The sequence below is a fragment of the Hemitrygon akajei genome, chromosome 3, assembly GCF_048418815.1.
Source record: "Hemitrygon akajei chromosome 3, sHemAka1.3, whole genome shotgun sequence".
Classification (NCBI taxonomy): Eukaryota; Metazoa; Chordata; class Chondrichthyes; order Myliobatiformes; family Dasyatidae; genus Hemitrygon; species Hemitrygon akajei.
The window spans coordinates 41,423,478-41,450,777 of NC_133126.1; the positions used below are offsets into that span (position 1 = coordinate 41,423,478).

The window sequence follows — 27,300 nt, forward strand, 5'->3', positions numbered from 1 at the left end:
GGGAAATAACACATTCAGGAGTCTCAGCTGGAGCTGAGTATAAGATATTAAATAGACGCCGAATGTTAAAAAAAGGGAGACGGTTTTTAATAAAGCCTGTTTGGTCATCAGAGATAATGGAGGGAATAACGGTTTCTAATCTATGAGCCAACACTTTAGCTAAGATCTTTACATCAACATTGAGCAGAGATCGGCCTGTACGAGGAACACTCTGTTGGGTCTTTGCCCTTTTTTAAAAGAATAATAATAGATGCCTCATTGAAAGAGGGTGGCAATTTGCCATAATTAAACGAGTCAGATAATATTGAAAGTAACTGAGGAGAAAGAAGTGAAGAGAATGATTTATAAAATTCTACAGGGAACCCATCAGGTCCAGGAGATTTCCCTGAGGACAGTGCAGAAATTGCAAAAGATATTTCTTCTGATGATATAGGCGCATTGAGTTTGGCTTTGAAATCAGATGAAAGTGAGGGGATATTCAGATTCTGTAAAAATTGATCAACAGAGATATTGTCATTCAGAGATTCAGAGGAATAAAGCCGAGAATAAAATTTTTTAAATGCGTCATTAATTTCTAAATGATCCGATGTAAAGTCTCCGTTCTCCTTCCGGATATTTGTAATATGTTGTTTGGCTTTGGAACGCCTCAGCTGATTGGCTAGGAATTTACCAGACTTATCCCCATGAATGTAAAAGCGACTCTTGCTTTCAAGAAGTTGGCGTTCGACAGCTTGAGTGGACAGAAGGTTAAATTTAGTTTGGAGTTCAACGCGCTTCTTGTATAATTCAGGGTTCTTAGTTTGGGCGTATATTTGATCCAAATCTTTAATCTGGTTAATGAGGTCTGATCGATCTGCATGGGATCTTCTGTTGAGATTTGCTGTGTAAGAGATTATTTGACCCCTCAGATATGCTTTCATGGCATCCCAGACAATCTGGGATGGCACTTCAGGTGATGTATTAGTGTTAAAATAAAAGGTTATCTGATCCTTAATAAATTTTACAAAATCATCATCTGATAATAAAGTTGAATCAAACCGCCAGTGTTTATTCCTCTGAGGGAGACCAGGAAAGTTCAGAGAGAGGGTAATTGGGGCATGGTCAGAAATCAGTATACTCTGATAGTCACAAGAGTGGGCAAATGGGATAAGTTGGTTATCGAGTAAGAAATAGTCAATTCTAGTGAAGGTATGGTGAACATGTGAGAAAAAAGAATAATCTCTCTCCGTAGGATGGAGGAAACGGCATATATCAGAGATACCAAAATTAGAGAGAAACGATTGGATAGCTAAGGCAGATTTAGTAGGTGATCTGGTAACAGAGGACGATCGATCCAGTTTAGGATCCAACCAACAGTTGAAGTCACCACCCAGTATAAGAGAGTATGAGTTTAAGTCTGGTAGTGAGGAAAAAAACCGTTCAAAAAAAGTTAACATCATCGAAGTTGGGGGCATACAGGTTTGCTAGTGCAACGTTAGTGTTATATAGTTTACCAGAAACAATAATAAAACGGCCATTTGTATCAGATATTTTATTATGGAGTTCAAAAGGAATATTTGAGTTAATAAGAATGGAGACTCCCCTAGCTTTAGCGGCAAAGGATGAATGAAAATGCTGACCCGCCCACTTTGACAGAAGCCGGGAGTTATCAAAACAACGAATATGAGTTTCTTGAAGGAAAGCAATGTCAGCTTTGAGTTGTTTGATATGTGAGAATACCTTCCTCCTTTTAACAGGGTGATTCAATCCCTTTACATTCCAGCTCACGAATTTAAGTGCACTAGCCATTATCAATTACTAATGCATAAAAGGCAGCAGGCATATAAAAAGTCAAGCAGTACAATAGCAGTCTGGGAGCAGAGATGTAAACATAGATTCGTAAAATCAAAACATATACATGTCCTGAGCAATAAAGAGAAACAATAAATACAGTGAGTGATGTTGGAACTGGAAAATCCACCCCACCCACACAACCCAAAACTAGACGGCTACCAAAACAAGTAGCTAGCTCTACCAAAAAAATTAACCCAAATACAACTTCCAGATCTGTGTCATTAACAACAGTTCTGTATAAATACTATAGCAAATAGTAACTAGTTTATGCACTAGAAAACATAACTACAGATTAGAACACCTTCTGCAGAAATATAAAACTTAATACAGAGAAAATCGGAAGAAAACCAAAACTAACCTACCCGCGAAAAATTATAGAAGAATAAAGTAAGAGAAAGGGGAAAAAAAAAGGTAAAAAAAAAGAGGAAGGGGAAAATTATAAATTCAAGACGAGTATTTATCAACCATTTACAGAGAGGAGAGAAAAAAATTCAGAGATTAGAAAAAAGGGGTGAAGAAAAGAAGAAGAAAAAAATAAAATAAATATAAAAAAAGGAAAAATAAATCAGCAATTAAACTGTGAACCAACAAACAGGGAGGCCTTCACTAAAGACTTCGAGCCTCCAAAACAAGTTAGAGTCAGTTGTAGAACTCTGTAGATAAAGTTATACAAGAATAAAAATAGATTACACACACACCAAATCCCGGGAGAGATTGTCAACAGCCCTTAGAGTTTCAATGAATAATGTCTGGGTGATTCAAGTAAAGTCTGAGTCCAGAAAAAGTAATTTTACTACGAGGAGTACTTATCCACCATTTTAGGAGGTCCGATCAGATTCCGAAGACGACTGGATAGCCAGAAGACTTGCCACAAATGCTTCAGCTTCCTTCACTGATTTAAACCACTTGTATTTTCCAGTATTAAGCTTGATTCGTAGATCGGCAGGAGTACGAAGAGAGGGTTTGAAACCACGTTCAAAAAGCACTTTCATTGCACCTTTAAACTCAGCGCACATCTTTAAGGTCTGGGGTGCAAAATCTTCCACAAAGCGAATGGTTGTATCCTGGAAAGTAAAAGACCCCCTGCGACGTGCCTCTGCAATCAGACTGTGTTTTACCTGGTATTGATGGAAGCACAAGATTACTGGTCGCGGACGGGAGCCCAGAATTCCGGGGGGAACGTAGACTCTGTGTGCCCGTTCGAGTTCAGGCGGGTTCAGAAGCAAATCTTTCCCGAATATCTCACAGAGAAACTTGGCGAAAAACTTCACGGTTGGTCCATGTTCGGTCGCCTCTGGCAATCCAAGAATTCTAAGATTGCAGCGTCTGCTGCGATTTTCGAGATCCACCATTTTGGAAAGGAGTTTGTTACATTTTTCCTCTAAGCTGGAACAGAGAGTCTCCAAGTATCGAACACGACTTTCTAAATCTTCAGAAGTCGAATCGATGCGAGATAGGTGTTCGGCATGCTTGTCCACTTTATCGTTGATCCGATCCAGTTTGTCTTCTAACTGTTTGAAAGCGGTTTTAAGTTCCTTTAAAATTTCATCTCGGAGCTTTCCGAGCGCAGCCAGGGTCTCATCTGAGAGAGCCGTAGCTTCCTTTCTCCCGGATTTAGAACTCTTGCTAGACATTGTAAGTTAGCTATGTTCTCAGGCAAGTAAGAGATACCAAAAAAATTCCTAACTTAAGGTTTAAAAAATGGAGACATTTAGTGCAAAGATAGCGACAGTAACGGAACAAAAGTTCAGAGCAGCTAAACAATCGCCATCTTACCGCAAGTCCCATATTTGATACTTCTATTAAATTTGAAAAGATATGGAGACCATTTATTCAATATTTTCATATGATGTAATATGACCCTGTTCCAAGCCTATTTGTTTTTCCAGTTTCGATTTTATATATGTTGAGAGGATCGGAGTTGACAACACTGATGATTTTGTATTTTTGTGAGATATTATAAACAGCCCTTTTCCCCCCCATTTTTTCTTTTTTCTCTTTTTTGTTTTTTTTTCTTTATTAGTTATTAGATTAGTTTTCTTTTGCATAATTTTTTTTTGTTTTTTTTAATATATACTATGATATACCTAGGTTTGTTTTGTTTATTTGTATATTGTATCGTCCATGATTTGGGAATACTCATTTATACTGTAATCATTGCTTATGTATTCTTTCATGTTTAGTTGAAATGTGTATGTTTGTAATCCCATTATCTATGTATTAATTTTATTTTGTTGATATTAATAACAATAATAAAAAGATTGAGAAAGAAAGAATGCTGTGCGCTTAGCCTCCTGCTCCACTCACTTCATACTTATTTACTGTGCGGCTAAATACAGCTCCAAGGCCATAATTAAGTTTGATGATGACTCCACTGTTGTTCATCAATTAAAGGCAATGACAAATACGTACATAGGATGGAGATTGAGAATCTGGTTCACAAACATGAGAAAATCTACAGATGCTGGAAATCCAAATCAACGCACAAAATGCAGGAGGAATTCAGCAAGGCAGGCAGTATCTATGGAAAAAAGATGAGCGGTCAGAGTAAGAAGGTGGAGGTGGGGGTGGAGAGAAAGTAGTACAAGGTGGTAGGTGATAGATTAAACTGCAAGAGGGAGAGGGGTGCTGTGAAGTTGATTGATGCAAGAGATAAAGGGCTGGAGAAGGGGAAATCTGATAAGAGAGGACAGAAGGCCATGCAAGAAGAGGAAGGAAAAAGGACACCAAAGGGAAGTGATGAGCAGGTAAGGAGATAAAAGTAAAAGAGGGAGAACCAGGAATGGGGAATGGTGAGGGGGCAATTACTGGAAGTTTGAGAAATTGACGCTTTTGCCATCAGGTTGGAGGCTACCCAGATGGAATACAAGAAGCTGCTCCTCCAACATGAGGGTGGCCTCATCGCAACAGCAGAGGGGGACATGGACTGACATGTTGGAATGGGAATGGGAAGTAGAATTGAAATGAGAGGCCACCGGGAAATCCTGTTTTTTTAAAAAAGCGAACAGAGTGTAGGTGCTTCGGGAAGCAATCTCCTAATCTAGTTGACTGGTGGCACAACCACCTCTCACTCAACAAAGCCAAAAGAGCTAATTATCAACTACAGGAGGAAGAAACCAGAGGTCCATGAACAATGGATAGGGTCAATAATTAAGTTCTTTGGCTTTATCATATCAGACTGTCCTGGGACCAGCATGCAAGTACCACCACAAAGAAGGCATGACGTCGCCTCTACTTTCTGAGAAGGTTGCATAGATTTGGCATGTCATTTAAAAATGAAAAAAACCCCTGCATATTCAGGAGCATTCTAACAGGTTATATAGGCCTGATAGGGACACCAATGCCCAGGAACAGAAAAGTCTACAAAGAGCGGTGGATGCAGCCCAGGTCCATCACAGGTAAAGCCCTTACCACCTGTGAGCACGTTTACTTGAGCGCTGCCACAAGGAAGCAACATCCATCATCAATGACCTCCACCACGAGTCCATAACCTCTTTTCACTATTACCAATTGGTAGAAAGAGCTTTAGATCTTGCACTAGCAGGTGAAGGAACAATTATCACCCTACAACCATCAAGCTCCTGAATCAGAGTGAATAACTTCACTCACCACAATGTTGAACTGGTTTTACAATCTAACTCAAGGACTCAACAACTCAAGTTTTCTGTATTTTTTTATTTCCACAATTTGTTTTCTTTTGCATATTGGTTACTTGCCAGTCTGTATCTGTATAGCTTTTCATAAATTCTATTATATTAATTTTAATTTCTTGCAAATGCCAACAAGAAAATGAATCTCAAGGTAGTATATGGTGACATCTAATAAATCATTTTTGACTTTTAGGTTCACTTCTCTGCCCTTAAAATCTTCTAGGATTTCTGCATTATTAATGTGGCAAAGTTGAAGGAAACAACACAAATCTTTGCTTTATTTCTTTTTGCTTCCTATACATGTTTTGGTGTTAAATAAACTTGTCAACAAATTTTCACCTGATTGACCATGGAAATCCACGTGCCTGGTTAATATCAAAAATCCATATTCCTTGTGAGGACACTGTACTAAAATGACCACCTAAGCAAATTAATTTCTTGTGCAAAATGTCAATTTGGTAGAACAGAACAAGTGTAATGATCGCAAGATGCAAATCCAACTCCCTTGCCACAAATTGAGTAGTTACTGTTTCCTCACATGCACTAGAAACACATCTTAGTTTAATTTGACAATCTATGACAATAAATATCCAAAACAATGCATTGATTTCCAGTTGGTAATAACTGAAATACTTAAAAACAAATATAAACACATTTTCAGTGTGCACTGCTGATCATCTAGGAAAATTGCTTTCTAATAATTATGGAATAAAGTCTATAAAATTAATTTAAAAAGATGACTTTTTTTTGCTGGAATCAGCTTTTACCTTCTACTCCTACTTGAAACAAAATATATTCTAGAGGATGGCACATTAGGTCAAAGGTAATTGAGTAATTATACACAGCCAACAAGATGCATGATAAAGCATTCTAATCTGGATTGAGAATTGTCAAGTTGACAAGTTTAGCTCTGGTCAGTACAGTGTACTTCAAAACTTTGAATTTCTAATTGGATTAGCCTATGAAAGTACCACAATAATGTCAAAGCACAAAAGCTATAGATATTAGAAGATTAAAGAGTACATTACAATAGCAAATGCACCTCAAAAAGTCTTTCATCAATTGAGAGACATTTTAGGATGTCTCAATGCTGCTGTAGATACAAAATAATGAAAATTCCTTTGTCTTTCAATATTCAATAAATATGGTAACTTATTACAAAATATCCTCCCAATTAGGACTGGGACTATGTGATCAAAATGTAATTTACTTTATCAGATTAACTGCTACTTGGCAGTTAAAGATGACAAGATGGTCAGGAACATTATTCCCATTTGTAAGGAATACACCCTATTCCTGTTGTTTGAAATAGTAGTGCTAAAAATAGAAGTAGCTTTAAATTATAATGTGATTTTGAATGAACAGATGCAAATACAGAAAGTACAATTAAGTGGAAATCTGAAATAAAATAAACAAGTGCTGGGAACACTCATCAGGTTAAATGGAATCTGTAAAGAAAAAGTTAATATTTCAAATTGATGATTTTTCATCAAACAAGGAAAAATTAGAAAACAAGTACATTTTATGTTGCAGAAGAGGGAGGTGTGGAGAGAACAAAGTCTGACAGGATGGAGTCCAAGAGACTGAATGACAAAAAGGGCTGCTGGCTCTGAGAAAGTGGTCAAAGCTCGTTAAATGCTGATGACCTTTCTAGAGGCGGCATAAATATGAGACAAATGACATCACAGAGGAAAAGAAAATAAAGGCTAAACAGAGATATAAAAACAGTCATTGCATTTGAGAAAGAGAAGAGTAGAAGCACCTAACAAGTCAAGTAGCATCTGTGGAAATAAAACTTGATTTAATGCTACAGATGGATGACTCATTAGCACTGGCTACTTCTGATACAAACTAGAAAAGCTCATTATCAGAAATGACTGAATTCATTGTCAACTGCTGTGGGTTAAAATGTGCCTAGACAAAATATGGGGTGCTGTTCCTTGAGCTCAATTTGGGTTATGCTGGAACAATGTTCAATGACGGGGGCAGGTGGGGGGGGGGGGGGGGGGAAGAGAAGAGAGTTAGAGTGTGAGTGCACTGGAAAATTAAAATGACAGAATTGGAAACTCCAGGTCATTCTTGCAGTCTGAACAGAGGTGCTCAGCAAAGTCATCACCCAATTTCTATTTGGTCTCTCCACGTGACAACCGAATTGTCCATATTGTGAGCATAGATTGCAGGAGCAATGACTGATAGCTTCAATTGGAAGGAATGGCAAGATGGAAAAAGAACATCTCTTGTGGTTGTATGAGTAAGTGTTTGAGAAGAAGTCTGGGTGTTCAAGTAAGTGAAAGACTGAGCCATGGATTTGTTAAGGAATTTTCCCTTTGAAATGCTGAAAGGGAGGGATGATGCATCTAGTAGTGGCAGCAACACTTAAGGCAGTGGAAATTATTAAGGATGATCCAATCAATATGGAGGCTGACAGCATAAAAGGTGTGAACAAAATCATCCTATCTCACTTGGGAAAAAAGAGCACATGTTAAGGAAAATGGATGACTTGAATGGAAAATGTCAGACATCCTGAAGGATTCATCTGATGTGACAAGTATTTTAACCTGAATCATGGACCTGGAGAATGGAATGTGGTTCCACTTTGAACCAGGATGGAAGTGCTATCAAAATATTTGTAAAGGTTTGTGGACTTAGAATGGTATTGGTATTTAACCTGCTCCAAGATGAGGGAAGAAGGGGAAATCATGAAAAGATGCAAGGACAAAATGGTTAAAGATAATGAAATATGAGTTCAGCAAACTCTCAGTTTTCAGAGAGGCCAACAAAAGGAAATAAAAGAGTATTTTTGCCATAATTGTTATAATTGTATTAGAGGGGCCACATTTGGAATACCATGCAGTTTTGGTCCAGTTATTTAAAAGATACATTAGCATCAGAGACAGTCAACAAAGATTCACTAAGCCAATTCCTGGGATCAGAAGGTAGTTGAATAAATTACATCCACATTTTGCAATTTAGAAAAACAGTGATCTTATTGAACAAAATCCTGATGGCGAATAACAGGGTAGGTCTTGAGATGTTTCCACCAATGGAAGAATCAAAATCAGAAGGGGTATAAAAACAAGATTAGGGAGAGGTCATTTGACTAAGGTGGAATGGAATCTTCTCTGAGGGTGTTGAATCTGTAGCATTCTCTACTCTGAAGTGTTGTGGAAGCTAGATTATAGGGGGAAACAGAAAATTTCGAAGTTCAGAGAATAGGCACAGAAGAAGAAATGAGACCTGGAGAGATCATATTGAATGACGGACATGATCGGTGCATGAATATGGCTTCTCCAGCTCATATTTTCTGTCACCATCAAGGCAAGGCTAGCCCTCATCTTTTCCTCCAATATTCCAAAGTGACTGTTCCCTCTCCAAAACCCTGGCTCATTCTTTCATGCTAATCAACATTCACCCCCTTTCTAATATCACTCTTCCAAGAAACCAAGGATAATCCACACAGGCCTTGTTTTTCTTCACTTCCATAATTCAGGAAGTGAATATTAATTTAAGGCACAACAGAAATTCACTAGTATTCTTCCAATGTAGCACTCACATTCTTTACTCAAAAAGTGGTCTCAACATTGGAGAAACCAAATACAGAATGTGGACTGAGTGGAGGCTTTTTGCAAGGGTGATTCTGTCACCTTAATTCTCCATCCCAGTCAAACATGTGCCTTTTGCTTCTTGCATTGTTGCAACAAAGCCAAAAGAAAGATCAAGGGAAAAAAAGCATCACATCTCCTGATTAGATACATTACAAACCCTTAGGGCTTAATACTGATAACCAACTTTTCCAGTTTGTATCAGAATTGCCAGTCATCAACTGTAAGGTTAAACTGAAGAGTGCCTAATCTGCTGAGTAATCCCAGCATTTACTGTTTTTAGTGAAAATTTTACACTACTGTACTTCAGCCTCAGAATGTTGGATAATAGGCAAGTGCAAAATTTATCTATCTTCAATTATGATCTATCAATTGTGGTTACAAAAGTTTTTCAAAATGTAGCTGAAATGCTAAGGACAAACATTCAATTAGAATCAGAATCAAGTTTAATATCACTGGCATATGTTTCAAATATTACCGAATTAAAAGTGTCGAATTAGAAGATTTTGAAATCTGATAATTAAACCACATTCTAGAGGAAAAGTTTACGGTACTGGAACAAAATTATAACAACTTGCCTTTTCTTCAAATTAACTTTTGGACAATACGAGATTCAAGAGGCAATCGCTTAAAACAGCATTTTGCTTTCTCAACAAAAAATGCATTTAGCATGTTACATATGCCACGAGCAATGGTGCCAAATTATATTAGGTGAGGTCTATCTATTCCACAATTAGGCATTTTAATTTATACAATGGGGGTATTAATTAAATATCACATGAAATTTCAAAAAGTTTAAGTGTTTGTGCATTTCGACACAATTGCCTACCTGGTTTTTGGAGACTGGGCACATGGACAGTTCCCAGGATGGCCAGTTTCGAAAGGAACCCAGTGTCTGATGAAAGGAAGTCACTTATGAAGTTTGGTTAAAAATAAAGCAGTTTTGTCTTGGAAATATGTCAATATTTATGGAAAATGACCTCAGGTCAGGCAAAGCATAGGAAAAGAACACAATACATTTTCCTCTACTTCTTCCAAACATTTGAATTCAATCTCAACACCAGAGGAATCTTTCCAAGTTCATACCACTTTTCTATTTAACCAGAGAAAGTGATTTAATATCATTTTAGCAGCTTCCTCACCAACCCCTTGCCCCGTGAACCCATGCTTTGAGATTGGCCATGGCTGGTCAACTTGGGCTTCTTTGATAAATAACACAGTTTAACAATGGCTGTATTACTCAATTACAACAAGGGAACTACTGTGCCACCCAGTCATTTGATAAGTTATAAATTTATTGGTGGATGTCCTGTGATATTATACAAGTAGAATCAACTTCACTAGTCAGATCATGGAAGAATAGAGAGTGGGACAAATTAGTGCATCAAGGTAGGATAGGAGTCAGAGAAGGATAACTATAAAGAAAAGGAGTTAGAAAGCCAGTATTCTGTTACATTATGGAGAGGAAAGACCAGTGACACAGCAAACTAACACCATATCAGGTAAGTAATCCAACTATGGGAGATGGGACAAAGTAACAAAGATGGATCTGCAGCTACTAAAAGCCATTATTTGAGGACCAGCATTTCTGGCTGAGACTGAGTCTTTCCAATGGCCTTCTGCATACTTCCCAAAACACCCATCTTTGGAAAAATTAGAAAGAAAATTAGACAGAACACAGTTAACAGGGAACCAGTAAAAGTTGGCCTAGAAATGGGCTGCAGTTCCTACCACAAACATAAAATTAAAGAACTGCATGTGGGAGGAAAAGCATACATTAAGTTACCTTTGTTTGTCCAATTGTAGACCGATAGACTTTAAAAAAAATACTCTGATGTTCATTCAAGGTGAATATTATCACACTTTTGCAAATCAACATTTCCCTTGATGCAGAAATGCAATTTAAACAACTTGCTTGCTGTTTTTAAGATTAAATTTATGAAGTTTTTTTATATGGTAAAGGTAGAACACTGTCACTTCGGACACTATATGTAGACAGGACACTTGAAATAGATTTTCCAATAGAAAATAGTTTTCTCTGTGTCCCTAAATGAATAAATATGAACACAAGAAATTCTAACTAAAAGATGAATTGAACATTAATAATGACTACACTGCTAGTTGAGAGAACATCTTTCTCCCAATGTCACCAATATATTACACTACCAATTTTCAATGGTTAGACAGTGAACAAAAGCAAACGTCTGAATTCAACAAATGCAATTCTAACTAATCAATATGAAGAGCTGATATTGAAGTTAATAGGTATATTATAAGCGTGAAATATGACAAATAATTCCTTTTAAAATCAAGTGCAAATCAGCCAGCAATACAAGTTTACAAACAAACTGAAATATTTAAATGTGCAAAATGAATTAGAACACTTAATTCCATTTTCAAATTTGTTATTTTGAAACAAGGTGTACAGTTAACCCTTATAGTTTAATTAGCCTATGCAAAGTTGTTCTCTACTAGAAAATAGGAAGTTACTACATCTTTTATTGCAGCATGTATTATACTGTCCGTAGCCAACATTTATACCAACAATAAGCATACCTGTGGATTTGCTTTAGCTAGATTCTCTATTTTGAGCCAAGCCTCTTCACGTTCTTTCAATTTTGCCTTCTCCCTAAACATCACAGAAAATTGCAAGAATTAAGGGCAACCAAAAAATTGAAGATTTTCACAACTAGAGCAAGATCAAAACTACTAAAACAATTTCAGTGACGTTGTTCACCTGTGCAGAACTATTAACATGTATGAAAGCAACAAAACCACAGAAATTTACAATTTGTGACAACCATATCATGATGTTTATATTCATTATCAAAGTAATCTTAAATTGGTTCATCTTTCACTGCTAATTATCCAATTTATAATAAAATGCCAAGATTGCTCCTCAAAAAGGTAATGGGTATGTATCTACTATCAAAATTGTTTTCAGTTTTCTCTTTGTCTGCTCAGAGCCTAAATAGATGCAATGTCCTTAGTTTCCTCTCATAACTAATGGTCCTTTATTATATATTAGTATGAAGAATATACACAAATGCATCTTTTTATCCACTTGGTACTTTCAGTAAGTATCAAGGTCTATCTCCAAATCTGAGCTAGGAGTTTATAGTTTCAAAGAATCAACCAGAGATACTTACAGTTCGTGAACAAAACTTATGCATGTGACTTTTTTCCTTCATCTTTTTTCCCTCTCTGGACCTCCAGCCTCTTTCTCAAACACAAGCCTCTGTTGCTCACCAGCCTAGATCTTCAGACTGTTAATTCACTCTTTGGTCTAAGGCTTAGAACTTTAGGATTATTACGGCTCAGGATGTTGTCTACATCAAGTCATCAAATCTTATTTAAGCAATTTTGCCAGTCCTGCTCTCACTAGTACATCCCATAGTCCTGCAAATTCTTTCCAAGTCCATTTTGAAGATACTAATTGCCTCCAAACTCACATAAGCAAGGAATTCCAGATCCTTACCACTCTTTGAGTAACACAGCTTTGCCGCACGCTTATTTTACTTTTTGTCCCAAATTCTGGGTCAGTATTTTCTGATAGTTGAGATATCACTACTGGGAACCGCTTCCTTCAATTATTTTTAGCTTGCTCATAAAGTAAAACTGAAAGCATCCTCAGTGCATATTTATTTCTTACAGGTTTTGCATTTACTGATTATTTTACTTTGATCTCAGTTACTGATGCACCATCAATAACTCTCGGAGACATGAAGTGAGAGACAGGCTTTATTAGCTGGAAGAAGGCACTGTCAGCAGCAAGAGACCATCACACAACATCCTGGAGACTGAGGAAGGAGCAGTGCCTCCAATCGCCTTTATACAGGGGTCTGTGGGAGGAGCCACAGGAACAGTCGGGGGGGGGGGGGGGCGTGTCCAGACAGGTATATGTAGTTCACCACAGTTACACTGCTGACTGTTCACTTTCCATCCATGGCCTGAATTTAGACTTTGATCAGCCAAGTTCACCATGCAGAATGTGCATGCAGAACTATAGCACAAAATGTGTTTAGTTGAAGAAACAGTTCATTAGGGTATCTGAGGGGATTTTCTGGTCTGGTAGTCTGAAATCCCTTTTCTAATGACATTTTCTACAAATTTGCCATTATTACCTCTTCTGCTTAGTGCTATTACTTTATTAAATCCCACCTTCACTCAACTTTTATCATTTATAAGACTGTGACCAAACTATTTTAATGCGAAAACTGAAGGCATCATCCCTGGGTCCTCTGCCCTCCCTTATGATTGCTACCAGCTTCTATCCTCCCTCTTGTCCACTTTCAAAATTTCTAACCTCTATGTTGGTTGCTCCCAGATTCTGACCTCAACACCCCCCTCCCCCCATTGCAGGCCAATAGCAGAGCTTGCCATTTACCATCCCAGACTCACCTGCTTCTACAGCAGGCCACATGAAATAAATCCATCATATCCCTTGAGTTGTACAAAAAGGTGCTGTGCAAGGGATAAAATGTGCTCCACTTCAGAAATAAATAGGTTATTGGCGCTTACCAATTACCACAAACAAATTTTCCTTTTGAAATTTTGTCCCTCTTGTCTGCAATATAAGCCATTTTTCCTAATACTAATCTCACAATCTAGTTACAACTTAAAGCAATTTACCTACAGTTGTTTTCAGAAATCCAAATACCCAAGTTTCACTTTTCATCTACACCCCTTAGTATCCTGTTCTTTCACCCTCCCATAAAAGTTATTACCTCACAAATCACAATTAAATATCTCCTCAAGTATCTCAAGTCCATTTTTTGCTACTGGCAAACTATTTACTGTTAACTACAAACTAAAAATTCTATTCCTACTCATATACTTTGCAAATACTAATTTGATTTGAGGTATGTTGTATTTCCTGTTAACTAGCTAATAATTCTTGCACAGAACCAAAATGATGTTCCTTACGGAGTAGTCTGTACACTGAGCTTGAGCTAGTAATAACTCAATTAGCCTTTCACAAAGCTGGATTATTTGTTTACCCTGAAAGTAATTATGCAGTATTCCTAAAAATCACCAAATCTATTTCTACTGCCTTTTCAGGTTTGCATTCCAGAGTACATCTTGCTTAGAAAAGTTGCGGCAGTTCTTCTGCAATATGCTTGATTTCTTTTCATTAGCCTTTTGATGGACAACTTAATGTATGCTTTTCAATAATATCCAGAACTTATCAAGGATTACAGCACAACATTTAATGTTAATTAGAGATTTCAAAATAATGAAGATAGTCAAAGGAAAATAAATTTTCCATTGTTGTGGAAAGTTAAGCTAAAAGCAATGTAATGATGGTTTTCGGGTTAAAAATATTAACCAGCTTTGTGAAAACCCAGGTGAGCTATTACAAAGTAAAAGCAATGACTTAAACATGAAATCAAATTCAGAAGATAGGTAATCAATTGTAATGTTTATTTATGCTCATTACAGATAGTAACTGATTTGTAGAACATTTGCACATTTTCTATTTCAGATTTCCAGCATTTGCAATTTCTTTCCTTGAAGATTAGTCAAAGCAGGTCAGCTAAAGAAATACAAGGGGAGAAGAGAAAGATTGAAAAGGAAAAAATAAAAAGCATGCTCCCAGACTTGATTGCAGAAGAAAAATTTACAGATTATCACAGGGCTATACAGTAGAGAAACAATGGCCTTTAGTCTTTATCTATAAATTCAGACTCCAAGGGCAAGGAAATCTTTTGTTGATCAACACCTACTATTTACCTCAGTTCACTGTTGGAAGAAGCACTGAAAGTAGTAAGGCTACTTGATGTAACAAGGCAGAATGCACTCTAGTTGGAAGACTTCAACATCCATCACCATATCTAGCACAACTACTGATGCAAGATATAACTACCGATCTGTGAGAGATGGGTTGTGAAATTTAGCAGGGATAAACCTGCTTGCTGTTGTCCTCACCAAGCTACCAATTCCAAATGCACCTATCCATGGAGGTGCTGGTAACAATATTGGAGGATCAACCACACATGAAATGCTGGAAGAACTCAGGAGGTCAGGCAGCATTTATGGAAATTAATAATGAGTTGACATTTTGGGCAAAGATGCTTCTTCAGAGCTCAGGATTCAGTTCATTAATTTCAGAACTGATGTGAAGCTCAAAAACTAGAGACCCATTAGATTCACAGCCACCTATAGCTGCAGCTGCACTTTACTACGGTCTGTAACTTCATGCCTTTGTTTACCCTGCCTTGCACCATTAAGAAAAGTAGAGTAGCTGTGGGGAAAGTCAATGTTAAACCTACAAAGATAGAAATCCATTGGTTGATGAGCATAGTGGGCTAATGTTCCAAGATGTGTCTATTTTAATGCAAGTATTATAGGTACAGCAGATAAACTTAAGAGCATGGATCAACCTGTGGATTTATGATGTCGTAACTATCAGTGAGACAGTTGCAGGAGGGGTAGGACTGGTAGCTCAATGTTCTGGCATTGATATTTTAGACATGATAGAATAAGAGACATCAAGGGGGAGGTGTGGCATTACTTGTCATGGGAAATATCATAGCAATGCAGAGGTTACATATAGGAGCTCTACTGATATACAGGTGGAACAAAAGAATAAAAGGAGGACTCCCATACTTCAATGAAATTGGATGGGATAGAGTTTGTCAATATGCTTAGGAGAGTTTCCTTAATCAATATGTAGAGTTCCCAACTAGAGTGAGTGCAATATTGGATCTCCTGTCGGGGGAGTGATATAGGGCAGGTAACAGAAGTGTGTGTAGGGGAACAGCTTGCATCATGTTTTGAGATAATTATGGAGAGGAATAGGATAGGTATTAGGGTTGAAATCCTAAACTGAAGAAAGGTCAATTTTGATGGCATCAGAAGGTGTGCTTTGGGATAGGCTGCTTTCCAACAAAGAGGCACTTGGTAAATGGGAGGATTTGAAAAGTCAAATATTGAGAGTATAGAGATAATGTTTCTGCTAGAATAAAAGACAAGGCCAACAGATTTACCGAAGCTTGGTTATCGAAAAATATTGAGGCCCTAGTAAAGAAAAAGGATGTGCATATCAGGGATAGGAAGTTAAAATCAAATGAGGCACTTGAGTGAAAGAACACAAAGAGAGAAATCAAGAGGGCTAAAAAAGAATACAAGGTTGCTCTGGCAGACAAGGTGAAAGAGAATTACAGGGCTTTCCAGAGGTATATTAAAAGCAAAACGATAAAAGGGACAAAATTGGTCCACCTAAAGATTACCATGGTCATCTCTGCCTGGAGCCAAAAGAGATGGAGGAGATCTTAAATGATTTTTTCCACCCATTTTTACTTAGGAGACAGGGACAGGGACTACAGAATGGAGGCGGAAGAGTAGTGACGTCGTGGGTCAGAGTACTCAGTACAGGAGTTGGGATGTTGTTGAAGTTGTGTTAAGATATTGGTGAGACAAAAATTTGGAGTTTTATGTGCCATTCTGGTCACCCATCTACAGGAAAAATATCAACAAGATTGAAAAAATACAGTGATTTGTTTGTTATGTCTCCCCGCTCGCTAGGAAAATGGAAACATCTCTTTTTCCCTATATTAGGGAGTGAGAACCCGTGGTATGTTGAATACCAGGTGAAACTGTCTTTGGGGTAACTGCAAGTCCGTGTCTTTGCTGTTGCTTTGCTCATACTTGAGTGCTCGGTAGCGGTGCCAATGTTTTTTTTATGCTGGTGGGGGAAGGGGGATTGGTACTTGCTGCCACTTATGGGAAGATTCATTCTTTGGGGCCCCTGTTTTCATGAATAGTTGCGAAGAAAAGGCGTTTCAGGATGTATATTGTATACATTTCTCTGACATTAAATTGTACCTTTGAACCTTTGAAAATTTACAAGGATGTTACTGATACCTGAGGACCTGAGTTATAGAAGTAGAATACAGAGTTACAGAGGTATACAAATAGAATAGGTTAGGACTTTAGTCCCTGGAACATAGGAGAATGAGGGGAGATTTGATATTGGTATACAAAATTATGAAGGGTACAGACAGGGTTAATGCAAACAAGTTTTTCCCAGTGAGGTTGGGTGATGCTAGAACTGGCAGTCACAGATTAAGGGTAAAAGATAAAATATTGAAAGGGAACCTTTCCATTCGGTGAGCATTACGAGTGTGGGAAGAGCTGCCAGCAGTAGTAGTGAATACAGGCATGGTTTTAACATTTAAAAGAAATTTTGAGAAGTACATAGATGGGGCATGTATGGAGGGCTAAGTTCCAGGTGTGGATCAATGGGAATAGACAGAATAACAGTTCACATTGGACTGGACGGGCAAAAGGGCCTGGTTCTATCCTTGACTCTAAATATTCTAATTTCTGCTGAGCCATCATAACAGCAAAGCCCACGTACAAGGAGTAGCAGCATTAAGCTATCCATACCAAACTAACAAAGTGAATTGGTTGAGTCTTAATTATTGTTGCCAGTTCCAAATTATTTATTAAATTTTACATCTTCCCATGGTGGAATATGAACTATTTGCATAGTGTAAGTGGCAAACCATCAGATTAGATTTTTTAAATTATTAGATAACTGACTGGACATTTCTTACTTGTTCAATTAACCTTTGTTGTTCCATTAAATAATACAATATTTGGGCCCTTTCACATGCCAGTGTGACATCAAATATACACAATTTACAATTTTATGTGAGAATAAAACTGGTTATGCCTAGACAGATGCAAACGAACTTACTTTTGCCTTTCTGCTTTGAACTGTTGAGTGCAGTCATCAAAAAGTTTCTGATTCATTTCCATGAAGAGTTTCAAAGCATTGTATATTAATCCATGGATAGTCCTATACACACACAAAACATTAAATTAAGGCAGGTCTGGTTACATTGTACTGTAATACAATAGATTCCAGTTAATTGTGCTATCAATTAATTGGGGCAGCCACTTATTTGGAACAACTCTTAAAGAACAAGAAAAGAATCAAGAAAATAGCTGGGATTCCCTTTATTTGGGACACTATGTCACTTAATTGGGGTAGGACACTATCGCCGAACAGTTTCTAAATTGCATCAGTCATATGCTCTAGCGTGTCTGTTAGACACTACATTGAGCTTAAAGCAAAGTTTTAAAAATAGCATCAGTTGCATGTATTTGTGTTCAAAAAGTAGTGATTTTTGTCACTGATAGTTAGTGAGAAATAATTAGTAAGACAATTCAAAACTGTTTTGCTTACTGTGGTTTCAAGCATTTAGGCTTGGAGATGCCTGAAACACCTGAGAGAGGAAATGAATCAATTTCACTATTTCAATAAGTAATCATTTGAAAACTCAATAAAAAAAAGTTTTTTTTAAAAAAAGTTAGGAACTACGAAGGTATTGACAACCTTGAATGTTATGATGAAAATGAAGATTTAGAATGTGCTAACATTGATAGCATTGTATGAGGCAGCCCATTATCTGCACTAGGTGTCTGTGCTGATATTGCTCCTTTAAAATCAAAAGAACACGGCAGTGTACACTCCATTAATATCTATTACAGACTAATACACAGTTTTATAGTACTGTAGTAATAATGGTAATGTTCCAATTTGTTTTGTATTTAATTTGAATACATAATTTGTTACTCAGTGAAGCAGTAGTTTTCCCTTTTTTATACCTTTTTGACCATTTCCAAGAAATGTCAGCAAATTGGGGCAGCCGCTTAATTGGGTCAAAATGTGTCCCAATTACATAACTGGAATCTACTGTAATCTAATCTGCACATCTATTAAAAGTTTAAACTTGTGCTTTCTTCCCAAAGAAATGATTTACATTTTAATGTAAACTCTTCCCAAACTACACACCATTAAAAACAAAAAAGATAAATTTAAACCACTCATTTGTCTGGAATCAGATCAGTTACTCACTTTTACTCCAGCCTAGCTACTTCTTTTGTTAAAAAGACCAATTGATAACTGAAACATTTTGTTGTTTTGCACTAGGTGTAAACTACCCATTAAGATATCAGCCAGTCAGAGTAATAAATGAACGAGTCCACGCTTGTGATACAAGTTCAACGTTAAACATATAAAGTTATTGACTACAGGAGCTTTCATAATGCAATCAAGCTTTCTAATTACATTCCTAGTAAACCCAGGAACCAAATTAAAATATATTTAGCAATATGTACACAAATTACTGTCTTTTGACAGGTGACCTACATTTAAGGAAAACTACATTTCAGCCATAGGTGAATGAACAAATTAACTTTCATAACAGATCCTCTGATGTTTCAAAGTGGCATTATAAGGTACTAAACACAAGGCTAGAGAATTTACCAAATAAATCAGAGCACAAATGGTAAATTCTGAGGGATACACAGTGTACACAATTTACACAGAGGCAACATACATTAAAACTTAATTTGTCTAGGGTCACATAGAGAAACAATTTCTTTTGACAGGAAAAATAAATAAGAGAGCAGAATCCCAAAATTATTATTCTGGTAATTTCTTCAAAGCAGCAAAAAAAACAGAACTCCCTCACTCTCAAAAGGCTATGGCTGGTGAGTCAGACTTTGTGATTAAGGGCATTGGTGATGTAAAGCAATGAAGATGAATGGAATAGGGTGTAGATTACATCCTTATCAAATGGCTGAATGGGTTCAAGTGGCCGAATATCCCTGATCACATCTCAATGAAAACTGTTTATACATATTGGCATCAAACATACTTCACAGTTCAAAAATATAGTTGGATGTTTGAAGTATATTCCATTTTACATTGTATAAATGTTTGTTTTCACTTCATGTGAAGATTTATGTAGTTAAGTTTGACAATCAGAGAAACAACCCTTTTTAATATTCATGCTTTTATTAGAGCAATTATTACCTAGAAATTGTTTCAATTTTTTTTATTGAGCTTCTGAAAAGCCAAAGATAACACAAAACAGTGGTCCTCTTACTTGTTCCAATGAGTCTTTGAATTACGATACAAGGATGGGAACATAATGGGTAGGATTTTGGCTGCGTTGTCACTGATAAGGCTCATGATGTACTCATTATTCCAATAATAAAGGGCTCGCTCTGCCACCTACAATGCAGAACAAAAACAGAAAGAATTCTGGACACTATAATTTTCAAATGCAACTTTTATCATTTCACTGATGCAGACCCTTTATGGGATGACAATTTTTGTCTGAAACATCAAAAATAAAGACACAAATTACAGTAGTATCTCAAATTTCTGTACAACCTAATGCTTACTTGAAAATGAGGACTGGAAACACATTTTGCCAGCTGTCGAAACAGGGGTTCCATGACCTTTACAAATTCTGAAGGTTCAATGACATCCAAAATCTCTTCCAGTTCGTTTAGAAACATCACTTCTTTTGGACTATGCGTCTTTGGCCAATACTTGAGCAATGCCATAACCACCTATAAAAGTCAAAGCAGTATTGGAGCTCAAAACTTTGAAAACTCTAAAACACATTCATATGCTTGAACAAAGTAACAGCCAAAAGCATCACAATTGAATGAAAATGGTAAGTACTAGTTTGTGAAACTGCTTACAAATTACATTAATAAGCTTCCTACAGTTAAAATGACAGCTCGTGATATTTTTTAGACAAAAGTTGATTAATTAATTAAGATGTTTACATTTCAAGTTCAACAGCTTTGCATTTGAAAATTTTAGCCTTTAAATATTTTCCACTATTAGATATATTTCCAATTGCCTATTACCAAAAAAACTAAAATTTATTATGCATTGTATCTCAAAAAGTTAAATACACCTAATTGAAATACATTGTGTGAGCTTTTACAGGTATGTTTAAAAAAAAAGCAAAAGAAAAGCAGCTTAAAAAGTTGGAGGAATGGAGTATAAGGGAATAAAATAAACTTTGACAAGGTCCTGCATAAGGATGATGGTTAACAAAATTCAAGCCAAGGTTAAGAATTGGCTGTGAAGAGCAAGCAAAGATTGGGATTAAATACAACATTTTCATGTTGGCTACATAGGTGAGGTACCAAGGAGACTGTTGCTTGAGCCCTGGCTATTACCAATTAACATTATTTACTGAGGGGACAAATGACATATTTCCAGTTTGACAATACTAAATTAGGTAGATTGAGTCTAAGAAAAAGGACATAAAGAGGCTTCAATGCGATAATAAGCTGAACTGGTCAAGAACAGAGCAGAAGGAATACAATCGGAAAGCGCCAGGTCAATCACTCTGGTGGACATTAAAGCAGAATATTTGTCAATTGGTCAAGAACAGAGCATGGAAACATAGAAAACCTACAGAGAACATAGAACCTACATAGAAAACCAGAATTATGTATTTACATTATTTTTGTTTTTAATAAATAAAAAAATAAAATTACCTTTCTCACATGACTATACCTTTTTTAATTGTAAGTAGCTCAAAAGCTCAAAGTTTAATTTTTAGAAACATAGAAAACCTACAGCACAATACAGGCCTTTTGGCCCACAAAGCTGTGCCGAACATGTCCTTACCTTAGAACTGCCTAGGCTTACCCAAAGCCCTCTATTTTTCTAAGCTCCATGTATTCATCCAGGAGTCTTTTAAAAGACCCCATCGTTTCCACCTCCACCGTTGCCATCGATAGAAATAATCGTAAAATTATAAAAGGATGTAATGTTGAGGCTGGATATGCTTTCTTAGAGAGAGTTCAAAACAGGTTCATGAAAATGATTCTGGTATTGAAAGGCTTGCCATATGAGGAGCGTTTGATGCCTTTGGGCTGCACTCACTGAAAGTCAGTGAGGGGTGACCTCATTGAAACCTATCGAATGGTGAAAGGCCTCAATAGAATGGATGTGAAGTGGGAGAGTTTAAGACCAGAGGACACAGCCTCAAGATAGAGGGGCATCTTTTTAGAATGGAGATGAGGAGAATTTTTTTTAAATCCAGAGCGGGGAGTCAGTGGAATTTGTTGTCACAGGTGGTTGTGGAGGCCAAGACATTGGGTATACTTAAGGCAGAAGTTGATAGATGCTTGATTAGTCAGGGCACGAAAGGATATGGGGAGAAGGCAGGAGATTGGGGCTGAGAAGAAAAATGGATCAGCCATGATAAAATGCCAGAGCAGACTTGATGGGCCAAATGGCTGATTCTGCTCTTATGGAAAGTGCCAGGTCAACTACGTCGGTGGACAGAAAAGCAGAATATTTGTTAAATAGTGAGAGGTTGGATAGTGTTAATGTTCAAAGAGACCAAGGTGCTTTTACACACAAGCATTCTGCATTGCTTTCTTTGTATTACCAACACAATTATGCTTGGCATGATCTCTCTATATGGCATGCAAATAAAAGTATTTTGTTGTATCTTGGAGACAAAGCAAAACCAGTAAGTAGTACATAGTTTAGTACTGAGATAAGGAGAATGCGTTATTACTTGTGGTGAACCTTTCTAACTTTCTACCCCAGTTGACTATGGATGCTGTTACTATGTTCACAGAAAACTGAAATCAAAAGATTTATGAACATAAGGGAATCAATGGATACACCAGCCACAATCTGATGAATAGCAGAGTCAGCATGACTTATTTCTGATCCTATTTCTTATGCTCTTATTTGTTAAAAATAAACTCTTGAAAGATGAGAGAGTACAAAAAAAACAGTTGGCCTCATCCATTTAAGCCTACTCCACCATTTTATATAATCACAGTTGATCCTGTACTTCAGATCCACTTGAAAACCACCAACCTATCCTCAAATGTACTTATAAAAAAAACTATATGTCAATTCTGATTCCGATCATTGACTTTCATCCTTAGTCCTGAGGTAGAGAATTCTAAAAATTTACAACCACATAACATGTAATTTTATGCTATTCTTAAAAGGCCTACTTCAGGTTCTAGATCCTTCCGCTCAAGGAAATGTCTTTGTATTCTGTCCTCTATCAATCCCTTTCAGAGACTTTTGTTTCCATGAGATATCCAACCCCTTGCTGGTATAGATCAAACTTCCAATCGCCATTCGCAAGTCAACATGTTCTCTTACCAAGAATCAATCTTGCAAATTCTATACATCCTCTTGCAACACAGACTGTACGTAGTACATCAACTATCATCTCAGTAATGCCCTGCACAACAGTGGCAAGACTGTTTTTTACATTTCTATTTGAGATCTCATAACAATAAGCAAAATTCAAATATCCTTAATTGCTTCATGCACCTGCAAGTTTTTACTCCACCTTCTGAGCCTGCATACTTAACTGATTGAACACAAATATTTATGAATCTTTCACCATTCTGAAATAATGATTCACTTATTTTGTTCTCCACCTACCTCTTTTTCCTCACTCGGTTTTTGCAGACACCAGTTTACAGTTTTCCCATCTAACTTAAAATTTAGATACTTTATATTGTCTTTATGGACACCTAACTGGAATATTTTCAAGAAATCAAAAAGAGAATTCAAAATCTTTAAACACAAGACACTTTCAAAAAGGAATATTAATTACACCTAAAATTATTATAACATCTAAATGTAAAATAAACTGAGATCATATAATTGATGTCAACTCACAGGTTCTGTAAGGGTGCTGTCTTTTTCTAGGAATTGCACCACACAGTACGCCAACTAAATAAAGAGTAAAACAAAGTTAAAGCAATGTGTATATTTCTCTTTAAAACTTAAATGCTTGTGTAGTAGGCTTCCTCACTTTGCAGAAATTCTTATTCAAATGCAATGTTGTTTAAGAGTAACTTTACACATGCAAATTTAATGACAAATCATAGATATCAACTATGGAAATTTCCATGATTTTTGCCAAAGGAGGAACTAATCAAAATTGTTCAAGTTTTACCATATGTCTGTGCAGATATGCAACACAGAAAATAAAAAAAAGTCGCTGAATTTTGCTGACTACTCAAGGTCTTCAAATGATAAGGTAAAAAAAATTGCCCATCAGTGCTAAACCACTGCAGGAAACTTACACAGTCTCGATTACTGAGTGGAATTAGATATTGTCAGTGCAATATGGCAGTAAAACTTTTGACGAGGTAATTTAGAATAAGTGTGCAGTGAAAAGCAGAACTACTGAATCCTTCCCTTTCAGAAACAGGGCACAAAACAAACTATTTACAAATTAAAAGTGAGAGCAAACTATTCTGCAAATGAAACCACCAATAAGACACAAAGGTGATGGAGTCAGATTATTTTTCTAGATTTATTTTTTCCTTTAGGAATAAATGGAATCTTTATTATTGTAGTATAGCCAAGCTAAAGTAGCTTATATCACACAATGTGGTCAATCTGAGCAATTAAGTCAATCGAGAGCTTGGGCAATCCATGATAAACTTTTGCAATGACCAAATAAATGAAGATCCATTACTTTTAAGATTTGGTCTCATTAAATTTGAAATGTGTCAATTTGTGTTAGTTTGAGGCACATGAAGAGCTGCATTATCACCATAAAATTCAGTAAATCTTCAAAGGATTGTGTGTAAAGCACTAGCTTCTTTATTGATATTTTATTTTACTTAGAGATGCAGCACAGAATAGGCTCTTCAAGCCACACCGTCCAGCATCCTCCAACAACTCTGATTTAACCCCAACCTAATCATGAGACAATTTACAATGACCATTTTATAGGTGGTGATATTTTTTAAATGAAATAATTTGTTATTAATTAATAAAAGTTATAACTTGGTTCATGGAACACTTCAGCAAGTTATTTTTTTTCATAGCATTTAACCAAATTTCAAGAAAAAATCCTTTCATTTGTTGTGAATAATTTTCCTTTTTTCATATTTTCCAGTTGTTAAGATTTTCAAATTTGTTAGCAAACTAATAGCTAATTGATAAGGTATGATGAATTATCCTAGGTGTGACCAATTAACAAATCTGTAGATCTCTGGAATTCGGGAGAAAACCGGAGCAAACCCATGTGGTCACAGGGAGAGTGTGCAAACTCAAATGAAGAATTTTTTCTGAAATTTGGTTAAAGGCTGTGAAAGAAACTTAACTTGAAGAGTTCAATTAATCAAATTATAAACTTGAAAGACAGCGGCGGAATTGACCCTGGGTTGCTGCTGCTGTAATGGCGTTGCACAAATTGCTACACTATGGTGTAGAATAGTACTGTCTAAAATCCTCAGACATTACATACACAAAGTATAACAAAATAAAAAAAAAGCTAAAAAAAAAAATCACCAGTGGTAGGTTCAGTAGACAACTGCATGCATTTCTAGAACGGACACTGAGCTATCGTGAAGAGTAAGATCAAAAAAATCAGAACGGGTGAAACAAATTTTTAAAAAATCCTTTGCTAGGTTCATTTAAAAACAAATTAAGCCAAAATATTTTCCTACAAATATGATTTCTGAAGTTAAAATGGTGTCATGGCTGCATTTAGGAATCAATATTAACAGGTTCTTCCTCATACTTTCATAGAAAAATAGGTTAATGCAACATTACAAAACATATTGCACTATATAACTTGCCAGAATATATAAACTGATTTGTTTCCATGTTAATCCAATGTGGAATTAATAACTTAATATATTACTGCTTCATATTTAAGAAAATCTATATTTGAATAAGTATCTAAATTTCAAATTACCTGTGGATGATAGACACTAAGAGATTTTACTTTGTGAAGTGGTAGCAATACTTTCAGCAGGAAAACTTTATGCTCTTCTTTTAATGGCAAAGCAAATCCATTAATTATACTGAAAAGAAAAAGAAATATCAATTAATTGAACAATTTGACTTTGACTAGTTGAAACAAAAAGAGCTGCTTATTACTAGATTGCCTGTGGAATTTCTCAAAATCAATAATTAGGCTGTTTCAATAAAAATGGAGAAAAAGTTGGACACAAATGCAAGTCTCAAATGAAATTCAAGAACAGCTACAAAACCAATTCAGCTGTTTATATTTTCACCTACTACTGTTATTTGGGGCAAAGATAATGCTCACCATTCCAGACAATTCTAATTGATTTTACAAATGAACAGAAAAGGCATAGAACTCACTAAGGAAAAAAGGCTGTGCAGGTAGTTACTTCATACATCAACAATAAAATAAAACAACAACTTGGGTCCAGCATGCTCTTTTACGTGAGATGGCTCAAGAAGCCATCATGAACTGAAACAAGAGAAAATCTGCAGATGTTGGAAATCTGAGCAACACACACAAAATGCTGGAGGAACTCAGCAGGGGTCATGAACTTAAGATTTTTGAACTTGTTTCTAATAAAAATCAGACATAAAAGTACTCAGGCATTTAATTCTTCTGCCAGATTTATATGACAAACACAATTTGCACTAAGAATATATTTTAGTAGAGAAGGGAAGATGGGAGCTAGGAGTTTGAAAGGACTGTAAAATAATTTCACTACCTCAGCATAATAAAATATAAATTGATAAAAATTTACACTATTTACTTGTGATGCCACTTTCTAGAAATTATAGATCTGTTTCCCCAGGTCTCTTTATTCCACCGCACAGTGCTACCATTCATTGTATATGTGATACCCTGGTTTGTTCTTTTAAAGTGCAACACCTTACACTTGCCTGCATTAAATTTCACCTGCCATTTTTCAATCTATTTTCCCAGCTGGTAAAGATAATGTTGCACACTTTGATGGCCTTGGTGTCATGAGCAAATATGCTCAATTTTTAGTTCCCCTCTCCCGGAATAAAGACTGTTGTAGGCTTCAGATCATATTTCTTCATTTAATATCACAACATAATTATAACTCTGCTTTCTAGACTGATAACAATGTGAAAGCACTCGTGTTTGAAACATCTAACTGTTCCCCCCCCCTCCAAAAATCTAGAGTGAGATCTTTCCTGTAGGATATGAGTGTTCAGAAAGCTACAAAATCACTTATTTTTCCAGTGACATTGCTCAAGTAGAGAATATTAGTTTATTTTATTTAATGAGTGGTGCCACAACCACCTTTAACTCAATGTCAGCAAGACCAAGCAGCTGATTATTGACTTCACGAGGAGGAATCCACAAGCCCATGAGCCAATTCTCACTGGAAGATCAGAGGTGGAGAGGGTTAGCAATTTTAAATTCTTCGGTGTCATCATTTCAAAAGGACTTGTACTGGGCACAGCATACAAGTGCAATTACGAAGAAAGTACTTCAATGCCTCTACTTCTTTAGGAGTCTGTGAAGAGTCAGCATGACATCTAAAATTTTGACAAACTTTTGTAGTTCTGTGGTGGAGAGTATATTGACTGGCTGCATCACAGCCTAGTATGGAAACATGAAAGCTCTTCAATGGAAAATACT

General features: G+C 36.4%; 1 protein-coding gene across 5 annotated transcripts in view; it reads right to left on the reverse strand.

The window, feature by feature from the left end:
* Positions 1–27,300, reverse strand: part of ppp2r5ca (protein phosphatase 2, regulatory subunit B', gamma a) — a 156,571-nt gene that overhangs the window by 24,357 nt on the left and 104,914 nt on the right. For 2 of the 5 annotated variants that reach the window (XM_073039645.1, XM_073039647.1), the window contains 7 exons: positions 25,618–25,726; positions 23,580–23,633; positions 20,291–20,461; positions 19,990–20,117; positions 17,790–17,891; positions 11,642–11,714; positions 9,915–9,980 (listed from right to left, as the gene is read on the reverse strand). In XM_073039645.1, coding sequence (XP_072895746.1) covers positions 9,915–9,980; positions 11,642–11,714; positions 17,790–17,891; positions 19,990–20,117; positions 20,291–20,461; positions 23,580–23,633; positions 25,618–25,726 — 703 coding nt within the window. Of the gene's footprint in view, positions 1–9,914; positions 9,981–11,641; positions 11,715–14,495; positions 14,622–17,789; positions 17,892–19,989; positions 20,118–20,290; positions 20,462–23,579; positions 23,634–25,617; positions 25,727–27,300 lie in introns of those variants that run through there. The other 3 variants (XM_073039646.1, XM_073039649.1, XM_073039650.1) reach the window with 2 other exon arrangements.